This window comes from Gymnogyps californianus, chromosome 3, assembly GCF_018139145.2.
Source record: "Gymnogyps californianus isolate 813 chromosome 3, ASM1813914v2, whole genome shotgun sequence".
Taxonomy (NCBI): Eukaryota; Metazoa; Chordata; class Aves; order Accipitriformes; family Cathartidae; genus Gymnogyps; species Gymnogyps californianus.
Genome location: NC_059473.1, coordinates 108,246,267 through 108,271,193, shown reverse-complemented (window position 1 = coordinate 108,271,193; position 24,927 = coordinate 108,246,267). Strand labels below are relative to the sequence as shown.

Sequence of the window (24,927 nt, the reverse complement as noted above, 5' to 3'; positions counted from 1 at the left end):
CATCTGTGAACAGTTTAACAAAGAAACATTACAAAATTGGTAGGACTCCTGATTTGTTGGTTTGCTTTGGCTGTTTTTCAAAAAAAAGTTGTAACATCTTCACATCCAAAAAACTTACAGTAATATCTGTACTTGTTAACTGGAGTATACAAAATATTTGCCTTGTTGCTGAAATAACCCTGTAGCACTACAAGCAATTAACATTTATAACTACAAATTTTGCTAAGATAAAAGAATATCAGGAATCTACTTCTTCAGAAATAATCATTCTAACAGCTAGAGGCCAAACTCTGCCTTCCCTTACAGTCAAGCAGTTGCATTTGTTAACTGTTGTGAGGGCAGAAGTTAGCCCCAAACCACATCTTTATCTAAATACATATATTTTCCTACAGAAAAAACAAGCTATGTCTTATCACTGCTCTTCCCTTCTGAAGGGTAAATACTGATATTTGAAATACCTAAATTGTATTTACAGCTGTACAACACTGATGCCACATACTTGCAAAATACCACTTGTACTCTATAAACATGGGGTAACTTGTACAATCGGCTTAAAAACTTTTCTTAAAATCAAGAGTGAGCAGACAAGCTTAGACATTTTCTTTGTCAAATTCACACACAAAATACATGGTAATATGACACGCAACATCATTCCACCCTCCAGATGCCACCATCTCCACACAGTCCTCCTCGTCATAAGCGTTGTTGGGCTCCCCACTGCGCCATTTGTTGAAGGTCTGCATGGGCGATCGGTCAGAATAGACAAAATTTCCCTCTTTCTCTAGGTCGTTAATCCCTATGAAAACTCTGGTGAGCCCGGCTTGGTTGATGTACGAGGCGATCAGATTGTTGGCAGTCTCATCCTTGGGCATGCTCAGCGTCCCTCCTCTTCCGTGGCAGTAGAGCTGGGCTTCCTTGTATCTCTTCTCTTCCTTCACCAGCAGATATATCTTATTATCTGTCTCACGCACACCAGCAACAGCTGCGGGGGAGGGCAGTGCTGAAAAGTGAGCACTCGCATTTCTATAAACCAAGTTACTGTACACCCCAAAATAGCTTCACAAATCAGATGTGGAACGGTGACGCTCTCTACGAGCAATTAGACCAGTAAAATGAGGCAACAAGAAAGGAAAATATTTATATAAAATTAACCTACCATTTTTTATGAATTTTAGTTCCGTTGTCAGCTGGGCCACTTGGATATCCATTTCACCAATAGCCTTCCTTAACTGGCTGCACTCACAGGGGATGCCTGTGAAATGATACAGATACATCAAAATCAAAAAGCTGTCTAATTTCAATAATTATCTAAACAATTTTATGAAAAGGCCCAGCCTGGCAGCCCTGCAGAGGGCTGTCTTGCAAATAACAGACAGAAACCTAGAGCCTTCACTACCCTGTAACATCATATGGTTCTCACGGGTGTCTGGGCCTATCCAGAACAGCTCAATTGACTTCACATGAAGCTTCAGCCCTGCATGATTAGTGCTAACCTAAACACAAATATTCCCTGCAAAAAAAATACAGATTTTTTTTTTTAACTAAAAACATTTATCAAAATTTCCCATTTTGAGTAGAATTGTTCTCTTCAGTCTTCTCCAAAGAGCGCTTTTTCCACAGCAAAAATCTGCACAGCGCATTGTTCGCCTGTTCCTCACGAGGAACATAACACAGCAGATCCAACAGGCTGATGTTCCAACCATGTAATGCACATAATTACCTGCAAAATGTAGTTCTATACTTTCGAAAGTACAGAATTTACAGTACTTCCAATAAAATAAGATGATAGAAAACCATCTATTAACCCAAACTGATATTGGTTTGACAAAGATAACCTGAATGAGAATACTAAAAGGATAATTGCTGCATCTATGAGCTCAAATCTCAAAACGAGGATCAATTACAGTTTCCAGTTCTGTGTGTAATTATTCAAATCTGCATTTGACTACCCAATTACTCAGCTTAGGTGTCTAAGTCAGTCTAAGCACAGGGTACTTACACTGCAAAACCGTGCTTGATGAGTAGGTATATGGTACTCTGGCTCAAGAATTAGAGTGACAAATTATGTTCTCATGAGAAAACTAATTGGTGCCCCTGTAGTGCACCCTGCCAGGAAGGGACAAATTGGGTAAAATCTGAATCTGCCACTTTTGTAAGGCTTACACTTCTTATGCCAGGCTTTCACGTTTTTCTCTGGATGATCTGTATTCCTGGCAATCTCCTGCTCCTGTAACAACAATCCATCGAGGAGCAGGCGCTTCCAACCTGCTCCTTTGTGTTGGCTGGAAGCCAGAGTGGGATATGCAGAGATGTCCCTTTGCACTGGCGATGAATGATACGGACAGTTGCACTTCAGTTCCCACTAGTCTTCTGGAGTGATCACACCTCTGAAGAGCTCTGAGACATTGTTTCGACAAATACACTACAAGTCCAGCAACCACTGCAGCCTCAATAATTTTAAGTAACTTGAAAATATTACAGTGAAATATTACAGTGCCTACGCAAATATTTAATTTTTCATTATTTCCCCTAGTATGTAAACAGACATGTTTTTTTGGTGATGATGCATGCATCTTGTAAAATCCTTCACATACACAAGGTGTGTCATGGATTACCTGGGTCACCATTAGGACCTGGTAGTCCTATGTCACCATTATCTCCTTTTTCACCTAAAGACATCAAAAAGAATATAAATTTAAGGCAGCTTTTTTGGTCAACAGTTCATTTAGCACTTGTTTATTTTTTCTCTAGTAACATTCAAATGTGGAAAGTAGAAATATGCCCAAGCAAAAATAAAGATTTTTCTGTCCTAGTTGTTCCACAACAAAGGCCAGCCAAAGCTATGAAACTTGAACACAAAGAATATGTACCAATATCCATTTTTTGACATTCATGAACTTCACAGAACCAGTAAGTTCAGAAGCTGTAGAGGGAAAAGGACTGGAAATGCTACGCTGGTGCCTAAATCTAGATTCATAACCTAGATGCTTAAGTAAACATTGGTCCAAATGACTTAACCAAATAACTTCCACATAGGAAGCCTATGGGGTAGGCAAGATTAGAATTCAAGTCTTCTGGCTCTTAAAAGTCTGCCAAAATACAGTGCATCTTCCCATCTGCTTCTCTTAACTGTCCACACTTGTGTGATGGTGCACTAAGTTCTTTATTTAGCCTTAAACCAGGATTCTCACCCTGCTTTAAGGCTAAATATACTTCTGTCAGAGCAAAAGGTAACTGGCTGAGAGATCTCAGTCATCTGGCTGACGACAGTGTGAGAAATTCCCTATTATGGTAAACTCTGAGACTTGTTAATCATTTTTCAAGCCACTGAACTTTTCTCAAACATAAATGATCACAGATTTTTAATCTGAAACACGAATGGAGAAACAATTGAGCTAAGCATACCTTTTGAACCAATAGGACCAATTTTTCCATGCCGTCCCATGCTGCCTTTCTGTCCTTTGTCCCCCATTTCTCCTATACGTAACAGAAAGAGGAAAGACACAAGGTAGCCATGTAGTCTGATTCATTCAGATTCTAGCATGCTTGCAATATCAGTTTTTACAATGAGCAAAAACACGCTATATCCCGAGTATTCATTCAACTCCAGAGGTTCAGCTCACTCCTTGTGACGAATTTACGTATAACAACCTAGACAGTGATTTAATCTTTGCAAAGCAATTGACATTAACGAGGCGTACAGGTGTACGTGAAAACAGATCTTGTCTGAGAGCCCCTGGAAAAGCTTTCGCAAACTTCTCTCAGATGATCATGCCAGAATTATGTTGAAAATGAGGGGGGATTGCATTCAAACATGGATCAGTGGATTAAAACTATCATGGAGTTGAGAAGACCTGAAGGATCCAAGCACAACTGTCGGTTTCATCTAATACAGTAGCTCCACTGTAACTGAGGGCTGAATTTGGGCTTAATGGCGTATTTATACAATATAAAAATGTGGAAGCAGTCACATCTTCATTGTTTGCTCTTGCATTTGAAGATTACATTAATGAAAAATGAAAATTAATGGAAATCTTACATAGACATATATATATACAGACACGTGCACGTGTTCATACAAAGTCTGACTCAAACCAGCAATGTTGAATGTTACTAATTTTAAAGACAGTTCTACAGAATACTTCAAAGTGCAGTTGTAGCAAAGGAGCTGCTAAAAATCATTTTTGTCAGCTGTGTTTTTACAAATAAAAGGCAACTATCCACCTCTTAAAGTCAATTGAAATTGTCAACAAATCTGCATGAACCAGCCACTGTCACCTATCTGTGTCCATGAGGCATACCCAGAAATCTAATGTAAGACAGCTTGATTCACTTACTTTGTCTGACTTTGACCTCTTTTCTATTAGTTGTACTTTCCTGTGTGATATAAAGTGAATATTAGAATGGCTTCAGGGGAAACAGAATTTGCACTGGAACAGGCAGTTTCTTTGCCATCACTGTCTTCACAAACCAAGCTGAAACACTGTTACTAATAAAACGTGTGCCACAGTCCAAGTATTGATGTCATTGATCTGAGCTCCTCCAGAGCTCAAATAATAAAACAGATAAAACATGTCTGTGACGTCATATGATTCTTCTGGATGGCATTTCTCAAACATTATGAAAAATAATTATCTTAATGGTGTGAATCTGAGAGAAGAACTTCAGCCTGTAATAGCAAAGCCTTATTCAACCCCATGTCTACAGAGCTCATTTACAAGTTTAGGGGATCAGCAGTTGAAATTAATAAGCACTAGTCACCTAATAGAGTAAATACAGCAGGCTTACACAACTGAAGGTTTTGGCTTAAACCAAGCCATTTATAGTCAATAAACTACATATTCTAAGCTTGTCAGGTTATTATTTCGAAATGATACTTTGGTTCTGGCATAGGTTTAGAGAGGATTCCCTGATTTGTTTTAGGTAGACTTTCCGAGACCTATGAAATGAGACCTGTCATTTTGTTACACTCACTATGCAGTGAATGGGGCAGAGTTTGCCTGATACTGCAGTTCCTATGGCCCGAGGAGCCTCAGGAAATACTACTGCATCTCAGTGTACGTTGGTGATACCCTTTCCTGGGTGCAACACTTGAGCGAATCAATGCTCTGCCATCAGATTTAGGCCTCTCTCTATCATGATTTCAAGGAGAAACGTGGTCTGGAGGCAGCACAGCTATGTCATCTGAGATAGGTTTCCCACTGTACCACACAGTATTAATGGAGACTTCTGAGACTCCCATTCTGCAGAAACCCAAGACCGAGACTGCTTTAGGAAATACTGATGCGTTTTTTTCAATGATTGTTGAAAAGACTGTTTCTTTGCTCAAAGCAACATCTGTTGTGTACTGTTTGGCTACACAGAAGCCAGCAATCAATGAGACAAGTTAGGAGGAAAATCTACCATAGGGATCCAGCAACTGAACTTGTGTAAATTGTCACAGCTCAGCCTCAGTTGTGGATCTATGACAACTGAAGATCTGTTGCCGTCTGTTGCTACTGCAACTGGACAGACAGTCACATATTTCCTCTATATATTTTTAAAAGCTGGATAATTTTATGACCCGTTTCATCATTACCTTTAACTTAAAAGTGTAATCAGTACCAAGTTTCAGAATATAAACTGAGAGATGTCCTCTGTATTGCTCCATGAAGTCTCAAGCAACTGTCACTTGATGGCATGAGTCAGGAAGAAATAATTTCCTCTGAACTGAGAGAAGCTGAATGTGGATGGCTTGCTGGTCTAACTAATTACTGGCAAGTCCTACAATCAAAGATTTTCCTTTGTTTCCAACAAGGATCAAATTCAATCACGACTGGACATGGACTCAATTAGGAAATTCTACCAGAAACCAAAAATATTTTTCCTCTTATGCTATATATTCCTACTGGAAGAATGGAAGTAATCCACTCAGCCAGCTGAAGGTCTACTTTCTGGAATGTAGCTTCATTTTCAGAACAGATTCATGGCTTGCCTTAAAGATGCAATCCATTGGCTGCGCAGGTTATAAAGGTACTGATGCTACCATTGGATATTTATCCAATATAGATAGTATATTGAGAGAGTATTTCCTTGAAAATCTATAAAGTATCAGCATGTAATGAGTTTATCAAGTTGCTCTGAAAGTGACCTTTCTTGCTTTGGATATTTAAGAGTTGGGATTACTGTAACAGATTGTCAGATGTTTGAATGCTTTCTCTTTTCAGGCTGCTACACCTGAAATTAAATAAACACATAGATCTAATGCATAAATAAAATATAATACATAAAATGACTTCACTTTCTTTCTCATAAATACTGCCCAGAAAATGAACCACTTCTCAGTAGTAGCCAGTAGAAGCTACGTGATCTGCTCAGAAGTTTAAGTGTGTTATCTCAAACAATGAAGACATACATTAAGTCTCCTGTGCTCATTAAAAGAACTGTTTGGATTTGGTTTTCTCGTACAGTGACTAACCCCTGCTTCTACTCCAGGGGCTTGCTTATTCTGCTTCTTCTGCAGAATAAATCACAAGGTTTCAAGAGAGACCCATATGCCTTGAGGGTTTCAAAAGTTTTAATACCTTTTGTAAAGTCCTTTTTAGTGGCCCTATGATTGCCAAAAATGCAGTCTAAAGAGTCTTAATGAAATCAGGAAGTGAGAGCTGGAAAGAAATGAGGACAATGAAAGAAATTAAGTCTCCATAGACCAAAAGTAGGAAATCTAACAGAAAGTTTGAATGGAGAATATGAAGCAAGTCATCTGTCATCTCTCAGATGAAGGTGGTATACACTGGAACCAATTATAGAAGACTTAAAGGATTTTGGAAGGAACTGAAGAGAAGGAAACTAAATCATCTTCTTGGTGGCCTTTTCAGGCCCACAAACAAGGGAAGAAATAAAATACCAGAGATGAATGGTGGGCTGCACAACCAGTGAAAAAATGAGAGCTTTGGCTCTGTGCAACACTATAAATGGGGGTCTTCATACAGTATGGCCAATCTCTTCAGACAGGATTAATTGGAACAGACAAGAAGGTATAAAACTACTTAAAAAAAGAAAAAGGTGTCAAAAAGACAAATCCAGCAGAAACACAAATTCACCATGTCACAGACAAATTGGTAGTTTACTTCCCAAACTTAAGGATTTGAAGACAAATCAGATAGATAGAAATTCTTCATGATTTGACATAGCGGACATCACGGACACCTACCTAACAATGAAAGTAGAAGTATACCAAAACAGACCAAAGGCCTCTTGACTCTAGTGCCATCTTTGACAGCAATCTGCAGAGGATACTTAGAAAAAGAATGTAAGATATAGACCAAGATTACAATGTCTTTCGCCCAGTGTTCCTCCTTAGTCTTGCAGCAGTCAGTATCCCAGTGCAAATATTTAGCCTGACTTGGATGAGAACAGTATTTTTAAAGGATATAATGATGTTGTGGTATGGTAGTAACCTACATTCAGGACACTTAACTTTTTAAAACTATTGGCAACTGGAAATCAGAAAATTCTGAATACACCAATGGACTACGGTACTGCTTTACGCTAAATAATCTGAATTATCCACACCACTGAAGGTTGGTGACTGGCTAGCGAACAGTGGTTACAACACAGTTACATCTCATATGAACAAACAGTGGATAATCCCAGGTGGCATTTTATGTAGCTGGGGCAAATTAATTTCACCCAGCATTAGCCACCTGAAAGTTAGGGTTTTAGTCTAAACTGTTTATCTAAGCTCCCTTGGTAGGCAATGGAGAAATAAACACTTCTCAGTAGTGATCCATCCCGCTCATGTTAGACAGGTATCTTAATGACAAAGTGAAACTTTAAAAGCTTTGCATAACAAACAGGAAAAGAAAAAGAGGAAACTATTATCAATCCATACTGACTAGAAATCAGAAAGGCTAGAAAATTTGCAAAGGAAACTAAAGAGAGTAAGAAAAAATCCAACCTAGGAAGGCAGCAGAAAAGTTTAAAGGATTTTAAAGTACATTCAAAACAAAAGAAATGGAAATGGTATGGTCCATTTCTGAATGGGGGAGTTTATATTCAGATGCACACAAAACACAAATAACTGCCCTTATGAAACACATATCTTGCCAGAATTATGTTAACAACATAATACCAAGCTTGTTCAGATCAGTGGTCCTTCTAGCCCAAGACTTTGACTCCCACAGTGGCAGCAGAAGGTGCAATACAGGGAGATCACGCAAGCCCAGCCACTATCTGCAGTCCATTGCAGATGGAGTTGCTGAATCAGTCCCCCAGCAGTTTCAGCGAGTGCCTCCTCGTTCAGGTATGATGGGATCTGGTGATTCTGTAACCTCGATCATACCCTCCTCAGACTACTCTGTACAGATGCAAGAGTCTCAACCTGTCCAGTTTCTCCTTACGAGGCAGCTGCTCCAGCTTCTTCACATTTCTGGTGCCCCTCTCTAACCTCTCATGTCCTTCTTGAGAGACAGAGGCCAGAACCACACTCATTACTTGAGACAGTGCATGTCAGGCTTTTATACAGAGCAAAATCAGCCGCAAAAATGAGCCTCCTGTTTTGTCCTTGGTATCTTTTCTGATGATGGGCAGCGTTTTGTTGGCTTTGGGGGTGCTGCTAATGACTTCAGAGCAGTTCTTGAGTTTTAAGTGATAGTTCTGGTTTTTGGCATCGTGTAAGTATGGATTAAATTATGCATCCCTAATGTCCCTAGGCAATATATTTATTTACACTGAAGCCCATCTGCCATTTTTTTGTCCACTCAGTTTAGCACGGATTTTCTCAAAATCCTGTTGAGTTCAGGTGGAACTGAAAGACAGTTTTGAACCAGATACCCACTTTGTGAATCCACAACTGTCAATGTCAGGACTTTTATATGGAATCCTGCCTGCAGCACTCCTTAGCGAGCAATAAATTCATGTAAAAGTTGACTCAGAAATGTAAAGGATTGATTGATTACATATTAATGAGCAATCAGTAATACTAAAATATAAATTAAGATATTATTACCTCTATTTAGAATTTGATTATACAAATGACTGAGCACTCTGGCTCCAATCCAATTAAATTAATGAGTCTTCTCTCCTACTTAAGAGGCTATGCCTGTACTCGTAAACTAAATGCCTGGGACTGTTCCCTGGCAGTGGGAACCAGGTGGCCGAGAATGGTACGCTCCACGATATTAAATTGTCTTACTCTTCAAGACAGGATAATCACTTTCAAGCTGCTCATTGTGTTAGCTCCCAAAATGTGCCCAAGAATTGCCTGGGAAAGTGTTAGCTGGCAAAAGCCAAAATCATTGTGCTAACACTGCAAAGGTAGAGACAGTTGAGTTCCAAGCCTAAGAATAGTATGTGAGTCTACTTCACATACCATTATAATTAAGTATAAATGAAGTACGATGTATAAAGGCTGAAATTAAAATACTAAAATAATATATTTTCAAATGGTTATGGGTCTAAGAAAATTAAAATGTCTTGAAAAACACATTTTTAATGTGCTGTTCCTTTGATTATGCATTCCAACAGTAAATTCACCCTCTCCTCCTTATTTTGATTGCCATAAGCAGAATCCATGCTGCTCTGGGAATATTCACAGTATTGTATTGTTATTGAAATATCTGTGTGGAATTTGTATACATGGAAGTTATGGCCTCACAGATTGGATCATGACTCAGTTAAATAATTGAGTTCACTCCCAACATGGGAGTGTGCAGTACAACAATCAGTGCAAGTGGGGAAAGTTCTATTAACTTCACACCCCAAAACTTGCACTGCAGTGCGCGCTACTTTCATCTGAATCAGCCACTGTACTTGATCCAGTGCTTTATGCTTTACATAAGGCCAACACAGTTTTATGTTCTACTGACACGCTATGCATCATAATTGACCTATACAATTAATTAAAAGCAATGAGGAAAGTAAGTGGAATTTAACCTTAATCAGTGCCCAAAGACATCAGGATGTCTGATGTCACCCTGAAAGATGAGGACACTCAGAACCAGATTTATTTCAGGTAAGCACCAGAAAGTTTTAATGTTTATCAGTTTCTGAACTACCAAAATCTGAAAATATCATGAGGAAAGGATATGATAAAAACATTTGCAGCTCTTTCTAATCTTGAAGTGTTCATTTCAGGTCAAATATACCATAAGAAAACCATTTCTTTTGTAAGTAAGTTATTTATTCACTGATTATTATATACCTAAGGAGTTCAAAGAAACTAAGCACATTTTCTTTGGATGAACTTGCTTGAGAAATGAGACAAAGAAAGGGAAAAGAAAAAAAAAGATTACTGTGATTCTGATAATGTAAATTAATACCAAGAGTAGAAAACTCTACAAATGTTGCAGAAGAATTACAGTTTCTCCCTCACGTAAACCATCACTTACTCGAATAGCAGAAAAATACAATGAAATTAAGCAGTTTCCATCAACAGAAGGAGCCAAATATTAGCCCAACAAGACAACAATCAGGCTTCAATAGAAATACAGGGGGTCAAACACATGTTAACACAGTGACTGCAGTTTAATCAGCTACTGCACAGAAAGAGGGCTGCTGTGATCATCCATGTGTGCTCTTAGAAAGGGGCAAATGCAAAGTGAGGCAACAATTTTATCCATCTTTCATTATTCACTAAGCTATGTGTTAAGTACCTGCATCATGGCCAAACAGCCAAGAACTCCCCCACCAGCACACACAGAAGGGAGGGGGGCCAATAGTGCAGAAGAATGGAAGCTTGTAACAGCAAGGACCTGCAGGAGGAAGAGACTTCCCCCGGAGCCTGAGGTGCCCTTGCAGAACCGCTTCACAGCTCTGCAGACTGAAGAGGAAAGACCCATCACATCAGGAGAGACGCTGGAGCTGAGTAAGGCACAGCCTGATCTGCTCCCTGTATAACAACCAGCACAACTAAGAAAAGGCGACGGGTGATAGTAGCAGGCGACTCTCTTCTGAGAAGTATGGAGGCACCCACTGCTGACCTGACGCACTCTCTAGAGAGCTGTGCTGCTTACCGGGGGCTCGCATCAGGGATGTCACCGAGAGACTGCCAAGCCTCATGCAGTCCACTGACTATTATCTGCTGCTGTTGTTTCACTTGGACCCCAGTGATGCAGCCAGGAGCAGTCTGAGGAGTATCAAGAAGGACTACAGAGCCCTGGGAGCGGCAGTAAGGGACTCTGGAGCGCAGGTAGTTTTTTCATCAATCCTCCTGGTCAAAAGGAAGGGGTCTGAAAGGGCCAGTCAAATCTGGCGAATCAACAAATGGTTACGGGACTGGTGCCACAGCCAGGGGCTGGGCTACTTAGACCATGGGACTCGCTTTGAGAAACCTGGTCTGCTGGGGGCTGATGGGGTCCATCTGTCAGAGAAGGGGAAGAGCATCTTCAGGCATAGGCTTGCCAAGCTGGTGAAGAGGGCTTTAAACTAAAGTTGCCGGAGGAGGGGAACCTCAATCTATCCCACTCCTACCAGTTTGATGCCAGTGCCAGCAACAGATGCCCGGAGCCTGGAGAGGGATCACAGGTCAGCAGGAGAGCACCTGAACAGCAGCACAAAGGAACTCGAGCCCCTGCAGCCGGTAAGTCAGCTTCATCGGGGGCCCAACTTAAATGCCTCTATGCAAACACATGTATCATGGGGAATAAACAAGAGGAGGTAGAGGTGTGCACACGCCTGCAGGGCTATGATCTTATTGGCATCGTGGAGATACAGTGGGATGGCTCCTGTGACTAGAGTGTTGGAATGGAAGGACACAGGCTCTTTAGGAAGGACAGGCAGAGGAGACGAGGAGGGGGTGTAGCCCTCTATATGTCAATAGCCAGCTGGAGTGCATGGAGCTCTGCCTGGGGATGGAAGAGGAGCTGACTGTGAGCCTATGGGTCAGGATTAAAGGGAGGGCAGGGACAGGTGACACATTATAGTGGGGGTCTGCTACTAGCCACCCGACCAGGAAGACCGAGTGGATGAGGCCCCCTCTAGACAGATAGGAACAGCCTCTCCTTCACAAGCCCTTGTCCTCATGGGGGGACTTACCACCCCAGTATCTGTTGGAGGGACAGCACAGCAGGGCATAAGCAATCCAGGAGGTTCCTGGAATGCATTGATGACAACTTCCTTCTCCAAGTGATAGAGGAGACAACGAGGAGAGGTGCTATGCTGGACCTTGTTCTCACCAACAAGGAGGGGCTGGTGGGGAATGTGAAGCTCAAGGGCAGCCTTGGCTGCAGTGACCATGAAATGGTGGAGTTCAAGATCCTTAGGGCAGCGAGGAGGGCGCACAGCAAGCTCACTACCCTGGACTTCAGGAGAGCAGACTTTGGCCTCTTCAGGGATCTGCTTGGTGGAGCACCGTGGGATCAAGCCCTGGAGGGAAGAGGAGCCCAAGAAAGCTGGCTAATATTCAGGGATCACCTCCTCCAAGCTCAGGAGTGATGCATCCCAACAAAGAGGAAGTCAGGCAAAAATGCCAGGAGGCCTGCGTGGATGAACAAGGAGCTCCTGGACAAACTCAAATGAAAAGGAAGCCTACAGAGGGTGGAAGCAAGGACAGGTAGCCTGGGAGGAATACAGAGAAACTGTCCGAGCAGCCAGGGATCAGGTTAGGAAAGCTAAAGCCCTGATAGAATTAAATCTGGTCAGGGATGTCAAGGGCAACAAGAAAAGCTTCTATAGGTAAGTCAGTGATAAAAGGAAGACTAGGGAAAATGTGGGCCCTCTCTGGAAGGAAATGGGAGACCTGGTTACCTGGGAGATGGAGAAGGCTGAGGTACTCAATGACTTTTTTGCCTCAGTCTTCACCAGCAAGTGCTCCAGCCACACCGCCCAAGTCACAGAAGGCAAAGGCAGGGACTGGGAGAATGAAGAACCGCCCACAGTAGGAGAAGATCATGTTTGAGACCATCTAAGGAACCTGAAGGTGCACAGGTCTGGCAATGTGTGCTTGCAGCCCAGAAAGCCAACCATATCCTGGGCTGCATCAAAAGAAGCATGACCAGTAGGTCGAGGGAGGTGATTCTCCCCCTCTACTCCACTCTCGTGAGACCCCACCTGGAGTACTGCATTCAGCTCTGGGGCCCCCAACATAAGAAAGACATGGACCTGTTGGAGTGAGTACAGAGGAGGGCCACGAAGATGATCACAGGGCTGGAGCCCCTCTCCTATGAAGACAGGCTGAGAGAGCTGGGGTTGTTCAGCCTGGAGAAGAGAAAGCTCCAGGGAGACCTTATAGCAGCCTTCCAGTACCTAAAGGGGGCCTACAAGAAAGCCAGAGAGGGACTTTTTACAAGGGCATGCAGTGACAGGACAAGGGGTAACGGTTTTAAACTGAAAGAGGGTAGATTTAGTTTAGATGTAAGGAAGAAATTCTTCACTGCGAGGCTGGTGAGGCACTGGAACAGGTTGCCCAGAGAGGTTGTAGATGCCCCATCCCTGGCAGTGTTCAAGGCCAGGTTGGATGGAGCTTTGAGCAAGCTGGTCTAGTGGAAGGTGTCCCTGCTCATAGCTGGGGGGTTGGAACTAGATGATCTTTAAGGTCCCTTCCAACCCAAACCATTCTATGATTCTATGATTCTATGATCACAGGTCTAGGCTTTACACCAACTGAGATTTTAAAATCTTCGCCAGCACTACAAAGGACATCAGTGATGTGTGCCCATCAATAGATCAAAAACAGAGCAAAAAAGCGAAGCCAATAGCAGGTCATGATTGGATATTAGGTAATGTGTCCAGGAAAAAGGTGATGAACTGGTTATTTCTGAGAAGAACATCGTGAACAAATTATCAACCTCCAAATGATGCTCACTTCTTACTCCTCCATAAATAAGATGAACAACCAAATATGAAAAAGATGTCAGTGTGTTGGGATATTTCAGTGTTAGCGGCTCACATGATTTTTCCGAAAAATATTGTTATATTTTATTTTTGCCTCAAAGTTCCAGCTTCTATATAACAAACGGGAAAACCCTTGGACTGCTGGAAGAGAATATACAGTTGAGTCACTCTCATTCAGCTTGAGAGTCTAGAAAAGTATTTATGCATGAGCTTAACTTCAGGTCTGGGCACTACACACTGTTTGTGGAGGTTAACCAGAGACTGAAAGGTCAGGAGACTGAAAGGTTTTTCTAGGTCAAGGCTGGATATCCTTCTGTGTCCTTTCCATATGGTAGAAGTTACATCTGTGAAGTCTGTTTGCTTATCCAGTCAACACTGTGACACTCAGATAATACATTGGATATAGTACCATGATGAAATCTGGCACCATATAGTTCAAATTGTTTGTAAAGTAACAATTTATTTTTCTTTAAAGAAGCATTTGTGGAAAGAAGTTGATGAAGACAAATATCTACAAAATGTACAGCATTAACGAAAAGATTAGCTAATTAGAATCCGTTTTAAACAGGAGCTTGTTTGTAGAAATTTCTTACTATGCTAAATATACCAAATATTCCAAGAACATACATGTGTCAAGTCAAATCTGGATGCACAAAGGAAAGCGGAAAAAATATGTTGCTACAGAAGCAGTACGAAATTTTGCCTGTGTTTAACGTGAAAGCACTGCCTGGAAAAATACTGATATAGTATGCATTAATATTCAATTTTCTTTCATCTCTTTTCTGTTTCAAGTATGTTTTGTTGCAGTGAATTTTCACTTCAGTGTTTATTCTTTCAGTTTCATCAGAATTTTGGATTTTTGGAGGTACGGAAAACTGGAAAATTATCATTATTATTAGAGTTAATCAAGCATTCCTTGTGAGAATGATTTTCCAAATAAATGCAATTTTGCAGTATAAAATATGTAAATGAAATGTTACATCATGGATTGGCATGACTGAAAAAGAGTACTTCCACTTCTCAGATGGTCCAAAACATTTTGAATTGATTTGACAAAATGCCAAGCTAGAGAAATATGCAAGACAGCATGATGGGAGAGGCTCTCAAGCTCCCCATGAGAAAGCAGTATGACCAGGTGCCCGTCTCAAACACTTGTACAAAAATGATCACAGCCTGAGAAACAAACAGGAGGAACTGAGAGTCCATTTAGTGACATCAGTCACCCAGCTATGATGGGACAGCCAGAACAACAGGAGTGCTGCAGTGGATGGATATTGGCTCTTTAGCAAGGACAGGCAGGGAAGACAAGGCAAGGGTTATGCTCTGCACAGTGGGCACCTTGAATGCATGGAGCGACTGGTCTGTTGAAAGCATGTAAGTCAGATTTAGAGGGGAGGCCAGCAAGGGGAACGTCATGGTGGGCATTCATTACAGACTGTCTTGTCAAGAAGTGGGACTGGATGTGAAGAGTTCTTTTAACAACTGTAAGAAGCTCCATAATTGGAGACTAGCTACTTCAGCATCTTCTGGAGCAGCACCATAAGGACCTAGGTCTCCTAGACCTGTTATTCACATACCCTCTGGTTGTGGATATGATAGTCAACAGCAGCCTTGGCTGCAGTGACCATGACTGCATGAGATGACAGCTTTCAAGATTCTGAGGCAAGTGAGGAAGGCAAGCAGCAGGATAAAAGCCCTGAACTTCTGGACTTTGGCTTGTTCTGTGAACTTGTAGGCAGGATCCTACTGGAGGCTGCTATGAAGTGCAAAGGGGCCCAGAAAGAGCTTCTCAGTCTTAAGGAATAATTTCCTTAAAGCATAAGAACTATCCATTGCAATGTGCAGGAAAATGAGCAGATATGGCAGAAGGCCAGCTTGGCTGAACAGGGAACTGCTGACTGAGACCAAATGCAGAAAGGAAGCATGCAGGAGGTGGGACACCAGGACAGGCTACCGAAGGGTAATATAGAAGTACTCTCTGGGCATGCAGAGATGAAGTGAGGAAGGCCAAAGTTCAGCTGGAGTTGAACTCAGCTGGGTGTATGAAGCACAACATGAAAGCCAGTACAGGCAAGGCAGCAGTAAAAAAGAGACCAAGGATAACATGGGTGCTCTGCTCAGGAGGAAGGCAACCTAGTGACAAAGGACACAGGAAAGGCTAAGGTACTTAGTGCTTTCTTTGCCTTGGTCTGTACTGGCAAGGTCTGCTCTCTGGCCTCCCAGTTCTTCATGTCTGGTAGCAAAGATTTGGGGAGGACATGCAACTCATGGTAGAGGACAACTGAGTTAGCAACTACTTCACCTGGATGTACACAGGTCCATGGCACTGGCCAGAAGGCATTCAAGGGTGCTGAGAGGGCTAGCTGATGCTGTTGCAAGGCTGCCAAAGTCTAATCAGCAGCTGATAATGAGTGCCATTCCTCAAGAACCAGTCCTTCATCAGTGACAGGGAGGAAGAAGTGGAAGGATCCTCTGTGAGTCTGCAAGAAACCCCATATTGGCAGGAGTGCTTGGTGTGCTGGAGGGCAGCGCTGCCAGTCAGGAGGAGCTCAACAAGCTGACAAAGAATATCATGAGTTCAGCCAGATGCTAAGTTCTTCACCTGTGATGCATTGATGAAGGCTGGCCAATGGCTGGCTAAAAAACTCCTTTGCATAAAGGGACCCAGAGTTTTTTGGGCCCTCATGCAAGAGAAGCAAACTGGAGTCCAGCAGAGGAAGACAGTTTTATTTAGCTTGGAGTACAGAAAGGTAAGGGGGGACCTAATTGCAGTCTTCCACTACCTACAAGTGGTTTGTAGAGAAGGTGCAGCCTTCTCTTCTCAAAGACACACAGCGAAAGGACAAGGAGCAATGATCACAAGTTACAACAAGAAAAATTTCAGTTGACCCTAAGGAAAAGGTCTTTCACAATGACACCAGTGAACAGACAGATCAAAAAGGATGTGGAATCTCCATCCTTGGAGTTTTTCAGAAGTCTACTGGACAAGACCCTGAGCAACCTGATCTAAAATTGAAGTCTGCCCTGTTTTAAGCAGGAGATTGGACTAGATGAGCTCTTTATGACCTTTTAACCTAAATTATTCTGTGGTACTTTAACTTACCTTGCAAGAGTTGAAATTTTAGTTTCCAATATTTTTTATAAGAGTTGTCCTTGAAGGGTACATCTCCATAAGGGAAATACACTGACTGAACACACACACCCCTCATGGGAGTTATAAATTTTTCAGTGCATTGTAGGGGGAAGAGCTCTAGCTATGGATTTTGGTCCCAGGGAAAACCGCAGGTATCAGACTCCCGTAATTGCCCAAAAGAACTACATAATGGATCATGCATCATCATAAGGAAGTATAAATTACCACCACGATTGCTTTGAAAGGAAGCTTGTAAATTCAGTTCAGTAAAAACTAACTAACTCCATCATTCTGATGACAGGAATGTCAAATGTTTAATTTCAATATTGAAATAAAAGGTTTTGACTACTCCTAGTGTGAATTTTTCAGAATGTGCATCTCCTGGAAAACTTATGAAGGTCAAATTTCCTCCTTGCTTGAGGAGAAAAACAAATGTGAAAAGACAGAATTTCCTGCAAGACAGAAATGCCATGTTTCTTTCAGCTGTATAACTGAATACTATTGAGCACCATTCCTCTCAAGGGCTCCAGATATTTTTGAACTACAATGCAAACAGCGTTACCACCATCTTTCCATAAATATTACTGAACTGTGATCCAAAAAATGTGAAATCACTCATGCCCATCTCTGCCTGTTATGACTTACTGCCTTCCCTCAATGGTTTTAATTAAGGTATTGTGAGTGTTCACATTTACAAACAAAAGGAAACAAGAAAATTGAGCCTCATGATTTTTTCCCTCTGATCTAATATGAGGTTTTCATTTGCAGAAGGCAAATTATGAAGAAGACATTATGATGCCTTTCTTCACAGAGACCTTTCTAAAAAATCAAGATTTTTTTTTTTCCAAAATGAATCTTTTTGACCAGAAAGCAATAGTTAGTCTACAAATGAGTGAATACAGTTGTACTGGTTTTGGCTACGATAGAGTTAATTTTCTTCATAGTAGCTGGCAGGGTGCTATATTTTGGATTTGTGACCAAAACAATGTTGATAACACGGAGATGTTTTAGTTACTGCTGAGCAGCGCTTACACACAGTCAAGGCCTTTTCTGCTTCTCACACCACCCCACCAGTGAGTAGGCTGGGGGTGCACAAGGAGCTGGGAGGGGACACAGCCAGGACAGCTGACCCCAACTGACCAAAGGGGTATTCCATACCATATGATGTCATGCTCAGCAATAAAAGCTTGAGAAAGGAGGAGGAAGGGAGGATGTTCAGAGTGATGGCGTTTGTCTTCCCAAGTAACCGTTACGCATGATGGAGCCCTGCTTTCCTGGAGATGGCTGAACACCTGCCTGCCGATGGGAAGCAGTGAATGAATTCCTTGTTTTGCTTTGCTTGCGTGCGCAGCTTTTGCTTTACCCATTAAACTGTCTTTGTCTCAACCCACAAGTTTTCTCACTTCTACCTTTCCGATTCTCTCCCCTATCCCACCGGGGGAGTGAGCGAGTGGCTGGGTGGGGTTGAGCTGCCTACCAGGGTTAAAACACAACAACAGTACACAAAAATGCCCAAGGATAATTTAGTCATTCAGCAAAGGGAGAGAGGATCCCCATCATCATCACCTCACAAGAAAAGGCAGCATTTGGTCACGAATGACTTTCAAAACATCTTCTTTAACAAAGTTACCTTTTTCTCCTGGAGGCCCAACTCTGCCTGGACGACCTGGGGCACCTTTCTCCCCCTTTTCTCCAGCCTCCCCTGTTGATACAAAAGGAAACAGAAAGAAGAATCATATTAAACCAGGACTATTTTCTGTTGGTGGCAGTGACAAGAATGCCATTCTCCCCAGTGAAAATAAAAACCTACTATAACAAGAGGGGAAAAAAATAAAAGCAGATGCGATCTGACTTAACAGCTTTACTGGAAGCATGGAGAACAGAGTTTCCTGCAATTGGTGTAGATAGTGACAAAACCGAAGTCAATACATTAATGAAGTCTCATACAATGGGTCTAGTTTTGTGGATGTTACTCATATCATCAACCTCCAAAAAGCCCAACATCACAATTCACTGAAGTAGAAGCGTCAGAATTAGGCCCCAATTTCGCACATAAACTTCTGGATCTGTGTTCACCAAACACTTCCTGAGTATCTGCTAAGGACATGCTTAAGTTTCAAGTGAAAATGGCTTAACTATAACCTCAAATTAAAAAAAAAAAGAAAAAAGTTTATGCCATTTATGGAGGCCTATAGGAAGGCATTGCTACATCCGTCATTTAAAGGATCATTTTTAAGCATGAAAGAGTAACTCCTAATCCATATTCTCAGTTTTGTACTGTGCCTTTTAATCTCTGTGGTACGAACCACTGCGCATTGTACTTACATGCACATGGCTCATGGCGCATTATTATATTCAGCATATTTAAACATCAGTTTCTGTAAATGTTTGCCTCCCTGGAGCCTTTCACTGGAAATTTAGGGATGCTTAGCTTGTTTTGCCCCCTACTATTGTACTACTATTGTAGCTTGCCATTGACATAAAATTAAAATCTCTTAAACAAATAGAAGTTTAAAGAATGATTTACATAGCCACCTTTACAAAAAAGATTTATATGAAGGAGAAGAAAGTTCTATGGCTTCGACAGAAAAGAAAATGCCAGGATCTAAAAGGTAGAGCTAGCACAGCACACCTGATGCCCCAACGCTGTATTTCTACAGAGGAGAGCAAGCATTAGCTGCTCTCCAGGAAGCTGAAGGGAGCACCACAGCAGGGAAGTCAATGGTTATCACGCACCCCTCAAGCTCTGCTCTCTGGCATAGCTGGCAGCTATGGTTCAGAGAGGGACCACAGAGATGACATGTAAAAGCAAGCCACAACACGGCACGTTTCAATTATGCAGCCTCCAGCTCTCTCTCTCTCTCCCCTTATTGTAGAGATAGGTGGCTGTGAGCTGAACGCTGCCCTCCATCTGTTATATTCTCCTTCTTCAGGCTGCCAGCAGGCTCCAGACCATCTTCTCTGCCTTCAGACATGCAAAAATAGGCCATTCTCTGACCTTAATGAGGACAAACTTCACATAATCCCCAGTGAATAATATTGTTAGTATGAAACAGGCTATTATTTGGCACATTTGGGAACGTCACTTTTTTTATTATCAGGTAACCAATAGGCTTTGTATGATTGCCTTTCCCCCCTCAGGGCTGGTTATGAGTTCTTTGCTTCCCAAAGATAAATCCTGACAATGACTTTTCCCTGCTCTCTGGAGGCTGAGAGCAGGCTATTACAGCCTATTGCTTTACACGTTCTTCAGAGTGAAAGCTGTGCATTAGGGATCAATAAAATAGATCACTCTTGCTTCAGGCCATTACACTTGCCTGCATTTATTTCTATAATAAGATGACACTGCATTACTTAGTGTGGGTGTTTAAGAAACTTTCCCTGGGAGGAGATTACCCCATTACAGGCCCAGCTACAGACCACTCCGCATTTTTTGTTATCAGCTGTTTTAAGCAGCAAGACCTTGGCCAAGAGGGACTGATCAGTGGTCCAGTTCAGCTTTGATGTGTTTAAGTCCCCATTTTTGCTGTATGTACCCTGAGCACTGTGCAAGCTGAGGAAACAAAGCCTGTGCAAGCGCCGTGGGCAACAAAACAGTTTTCTGTCAAGGAATTTCAATTAATTTAATTTATCACCAATTAACACTAACTTTTGTCTTTTGATTCCTGAATTAGGAAAAAACCAAACAAATGAACTTAGAGCAAGACACCTCTGCACCCCCCTTCTGGTCTCCAGCCCCTGTGCTGCACATTACACCCAGTCACTTCGGAGTGGGAGGTTGGGATCAGTGCATTGTGGTCCCTACCCAGTTGCTCCGGCGTGGCCTCCTCTGCCGGCCACAGTCCCTTTGCAGTCGTACCTCCTGCTCAGTTTCCTCTCCATCTCTTCCCGATGGCTCTTCGTCCAGCTCTACTGCTTGAAAGAGTACCTTCTTCCTCAGTACAATGCAGCTCTTGCCCACGCAGCTGAGACAGGGCAAGATGTGCCCAGCAGTGCTCCACAGTGTTGTGATGCCCCACACCCCCAAAAGAAATTTAGCCCTCAGACCAAACTGAGCTGCAGCAGGATCGCAGGTATCAGGCACAATCCTGACACTACTACAAGCTTCTTCCCCCATCATCTCTGAGAGAGATCCTTCATAATTCAGATGATATATCTTACCATTGCTGTCGATTTGCCTCCTTTTGTGAATTCTTTGGGACAGGATTTGTCTCTCATTATGTTTGCATCCTGCCTACCTTGAGCTGTACCATCTACTGTAATGAAAATAGCATGCCAAATATTAACTATGATGTGAGCTATTAAGCATTCCTTGGCTGGTGATAACTTTCTTCCATTACTCATATTCCCTGTGTGAGTAGATGCATCAAGTGTGGGCGTAAAAAAATTAGTTTTATTTTATTTATGTAGCATCAACTTTTGTATGTATTGTATGCTATTGACACTATTAAGACAATTCCTGCTTTAGATTCTAGAAGGGAGACAAAACAAGGTGGCAAACTGAGAATTTAAGCTTTGAAGGATTGTTCCATGTTATTTTTTTCTCTACAATAGTAGTAACTTCAATCTCATGGGCCTATCAAAAGGAACCAGACTTTAGGAAGAATAGGAGTGAGCAACGTAGTAAGGCTTCATCATCCATCCCTTCTTCACACAACACACTTTTCCCATTATTAATATTGTCGTCTTTCTAAAACACGGATCAGTCTGCTGTCTGGATTCTCAGAGCCACGGTATTTTTCCCTCCCACATTTCATCTTACTCCTTTATACTATTGAGGTTACAAAAAAAAAAAAAAAAAAAAAAATCAGTCCCTAAGACCTAAGCTGTTGACCTTAAACTCATTTGTGCCTTTTTCTATTCTTGGTGTCTTTACTGGCTTTCTTCATCTTCCATTTCCACCTTCATTCTCATCTCATCCCCCTTCCGATTCCCCCTTTTATTCTGTGGGGTCCTAATTGGCTTTGTGTCTTTTTTTTTTTTTTTTTTTTTTTTTTAGTTTCCAGTCTCTCCACTCAGTCTCATTCTTTGTGCCCTTCTTTTCTCTTTTTCCTTTATCCCTTCCTGTTCTTCTAAAATTTCTCCATTACGCTCCCCCACTTTTGGGTAACTTTTCCCTGGTGTCTTTCTCCTTCACCACCCCATTTGGGCTCCACTTTCTGCACCACCTCTTAGGCTTAACCCTCTCCTCCTATTTTGTCCCTTTCAGACATCCCATGGTCTCCCTCATTTCTTCCACTTCTTCCCTGCATCTATTTTTCCCAAATCCCGACAGGCTTGTACCCAGCAGCGGTGTGAGGCTCTGTTCCTCCATCGTTGGAGATGTTGCTGGCAGCCCAGCAGAGGAGATGGGGCAGATCTAAAAGCCGCAGTGAGCAAATCCCACTGCGTGGGAGCCGAAATTTAGGCACGCAGCCACATATATGCTCAGTTTGAAGGAAGCCTTGGCCACCGAAATGGGTTGGAATTGTGCCAGTGGGGGACAGCAGTATCTCATTACCAATTCTCTGAGCCAGTCCCCCTGACAGCGTAGCTGGAGCATTGATAGCTTTTTAGGGATTTCACATTAACTAGGGCTGTATCAGGCCATTTTGTGCTTCACTGAATTTGTACATCAATCTTTCTCACTTTTGCAAGGCTTACATCTCATGAAGCGGAATGAAATCATTAACACATGATGGTTTTCAGGCCTCTCTGTTGTTTCCTGGCTCAGGATTGCCTTCTGACAAAGGGCCAGGGTCCTGCACTGTTTATAACTTTTAAAAAACTCTGCTGCATATAATAATAATAATAACAACGGTCCTTACAAAAACGGTAATCACAGATGTTAATTTTGACTGATTACACAAATCAGGAAACTAAGGCAAAGAAGTTAGAAAACTTGTCAAAGCCTGTCAACTTCTTTGAAATGAAAAATCATTTCAAAGCTTCAGTCCCCAGTGCTGTGGAGTCTGACCCTTTGACTGATCTTCCATGTAACTTTAGACAACATATATTTAACTTGATTGTGTTCTTCTCTGTGAGTCACATCAACAGCACTATCTTATGCCTATTTCACAGCAAATATATCAAACAAATGAAACAACTTTACTCAAGGCTTAGTCAAACCTCAGAAGACCTGGATATAGTGTTGTTCTTTCTAACTGGAACATCTGCAGAAGGTGTAAATATTATTAAGACTTCAAAGGCCACTTCCTGAAGTAAAATAAAAATATATATAGATTTTGGTTCAATTCAGGCATCCAAAGCTGCATCTATAATAATAATAAACAAAACAGGAGAGCTTATTTGGTCCTGAAGCCAATTGGCCAAGCACAACCCACATCCCTACAGCCCAATTCTCTTGCTTCCAGCACAGGGCAGCCACATCCAAACTGGGCAATGTCTGGAGAGGGCAGTTTACACCACAGCCAAACCTCTGGCCAGGCTGTGCTCACAATGGAACTGTATGAACAATTGCAGGACAGAACTGAGCCTTGCCCTCACCAATCAATTAACCAGCACAGACAGCGCCTGCAGTCCATACTGTGGTCCTCAGGCAACGGGGTAAAGCCCAGGTTTGTACTAGATAACATTAGCGGCATCAATAGTGTTAGGTGAGTTTTGTGATACTACAATGCATAACTACCAGAAAACCTGGAAGGTTAGTTGTGCAGTTCTTAAACAATGCATTTCTTTTTTTTTATTGTTAATGGTAAACTGGTGGTTTTCATGGGGTTTTTTTGTCCTTAGTTAACAGGTATTTCCCCATGCTCACAGGTGTTACACTCCAGTAGAAATACCATAGCCTCCATAATGGGAATTACTGTTATTGACTAAACAGGGCTGGGATTTCACACCATAATGCATGCTGTTGCTTTAAAATACTAATTCTTCCCAGTTGTTGATTTCCTATCTAAGGTACACTGTTTGCTATAAAAAGAGCAATAATTTATTATGCCTTCTTTTTTGGGCAATAGTTTGGGGGCATACTTTGTAAAAGTGTTGCTTTTGTCCACAGAAACTATAGAAATGCCAAAAACCTAACTAATTTTTTATTTCTTCTAAAAGGCACTAGAACATTTAAAAATCAAGGGAAGACAAACATAAGACTAGAACATACAAAATACTTCCCATTACATTGCAAAATAGCAATGAAAACCTCTCCAGGTATAAAGTAGGGCCTGATTTTACAGTCTTCGGGTATGCGTACCACTCTCAAGCATAAACACAGAGAAAGCAACCAGGCAGTGTATCAGAGTAACAAGCACTACTGATCAGGAGCAAGTCTGGGAAACTTTGGCATGCATTCTCTGAACCGGGTTTATTTTAACAGACTTACTTAAGTTAATCTTACGGACCTTAAAACTCCATTTTTAAGGAGGCTACAAATGGGACAAATAAGAGGACAACTGAAAGGCACCTTCTTTGTCTCTATTAGAAACTGTCAGTGGTGCAAATGAGCCTGTTAGAAAGAAAGGATTAGTATTTGAATGATGGAGTAGGCTTCCACATTACCTTTGAGGCCTGGAACAAGAATTTGAACAGAGCAGGACTCCTCTGCAATATGTTGAGGATAACCAGACCTTAGCAGTGACAGGAAGGCAAGGCTAATTAGAGTCACCAAGAAAACCAGATCTCTCTTCATAATGAGCACTTACAGGTCACTGACTCCTAAACAAAAGAATGAATAAACAGTTATAAGAATTCCAAAGACTTTCAACAGTTTCTGAACATATGCAGCATCCTACTACAAATACAATGTACTTTTGCATGCCATAACCCACACAGCATGAGAAGAACGTGTGCAGGTCTTCCGAGCAGGTTGTATGTTCCACAGACGTACATGAAACATGCAGCAGCACATTCAGCAGCTTGTTTTGGTGTTAGACTGGGTAAGATAAAGCTCAGAAGAAATTCAGTTAAGAAGTAGGAGATTAAGCAATGCTAATAATAGGCAATTCTGTGTTCAAGATTCGTCATTGGAGGCAGGGAGCTGGAAA

General features: G+C 41.8%; 1 protein-coding gene across 4 annotated transcripts; it reads right to left on the bottom strand.

The window, feature by feature from the left end:
- Positions 1 to 305: 305 nt before the first annotated feature.
- On the bottom strand, positions 306 to 24,591 carry COLEC11 (collectin subfamily member 11). 4 transcript variants are annotated; one of them, XM_050893883.1, is made up of 6 exons: positions 24,443 to 24,591; positions 18,576 to 18,647; positions 3,406 to 3,477; positions 2,616 to 2,669; positions 1,157 to 1,252; positions 306 to 982 (listed from the first exon to the last, which is right to left on the bottom strand). In XM_050893883.1, exons 1-6 carry the CDS (start codon positions 24,570 to 24,572, stop codon positions 591 to 593), a joined length of 816 nt encoding a protein of 271 aa, XP_050749840.1. In that variant the 5' UTR covers positions 24,573 to 24,591; the 3' UTR covers positions 306 to 590. The 4 variants fall into 4 exon arrangements, with proteins under 4 accessions (XP_050749840.1, XP_050749843.1, XP_050749841.1 ...); XM_050893886.1 differs by lacking the exon at positions 3,406 to 3,477; XM_050893884.1 differs by lacking the exon at positions 18,576 to 18,647.
- Positions 24,592 to 24,927: the final 336 nt, after the last annotated feature.

Bases quoted from the DNA above. Each gene is read 5' to 3' on its own strand.
- COLEC11 (XM_050893883.1), bottom strand. From the start codon at position 24,572: ATGAAGAGAGATCTGGTTTTCTTGGTGACTCTAATTAGCCTTGCCTTC. The intron at 18,648-24,442 runs GTAATGTGGAAG...TTGTATCAACAG, and splicing joins TCTTGTTCCAGGCCTCAAAG to GGGAGGCTGGAGAAAAGGGG. The intron at 1,253-2,615 runs GTAATCCATGAC...ATCATTTCACAG, and splicing joins AGGTCCTAATGGTGACCCAG to GCATCCCCTGTGAGTGCAGC.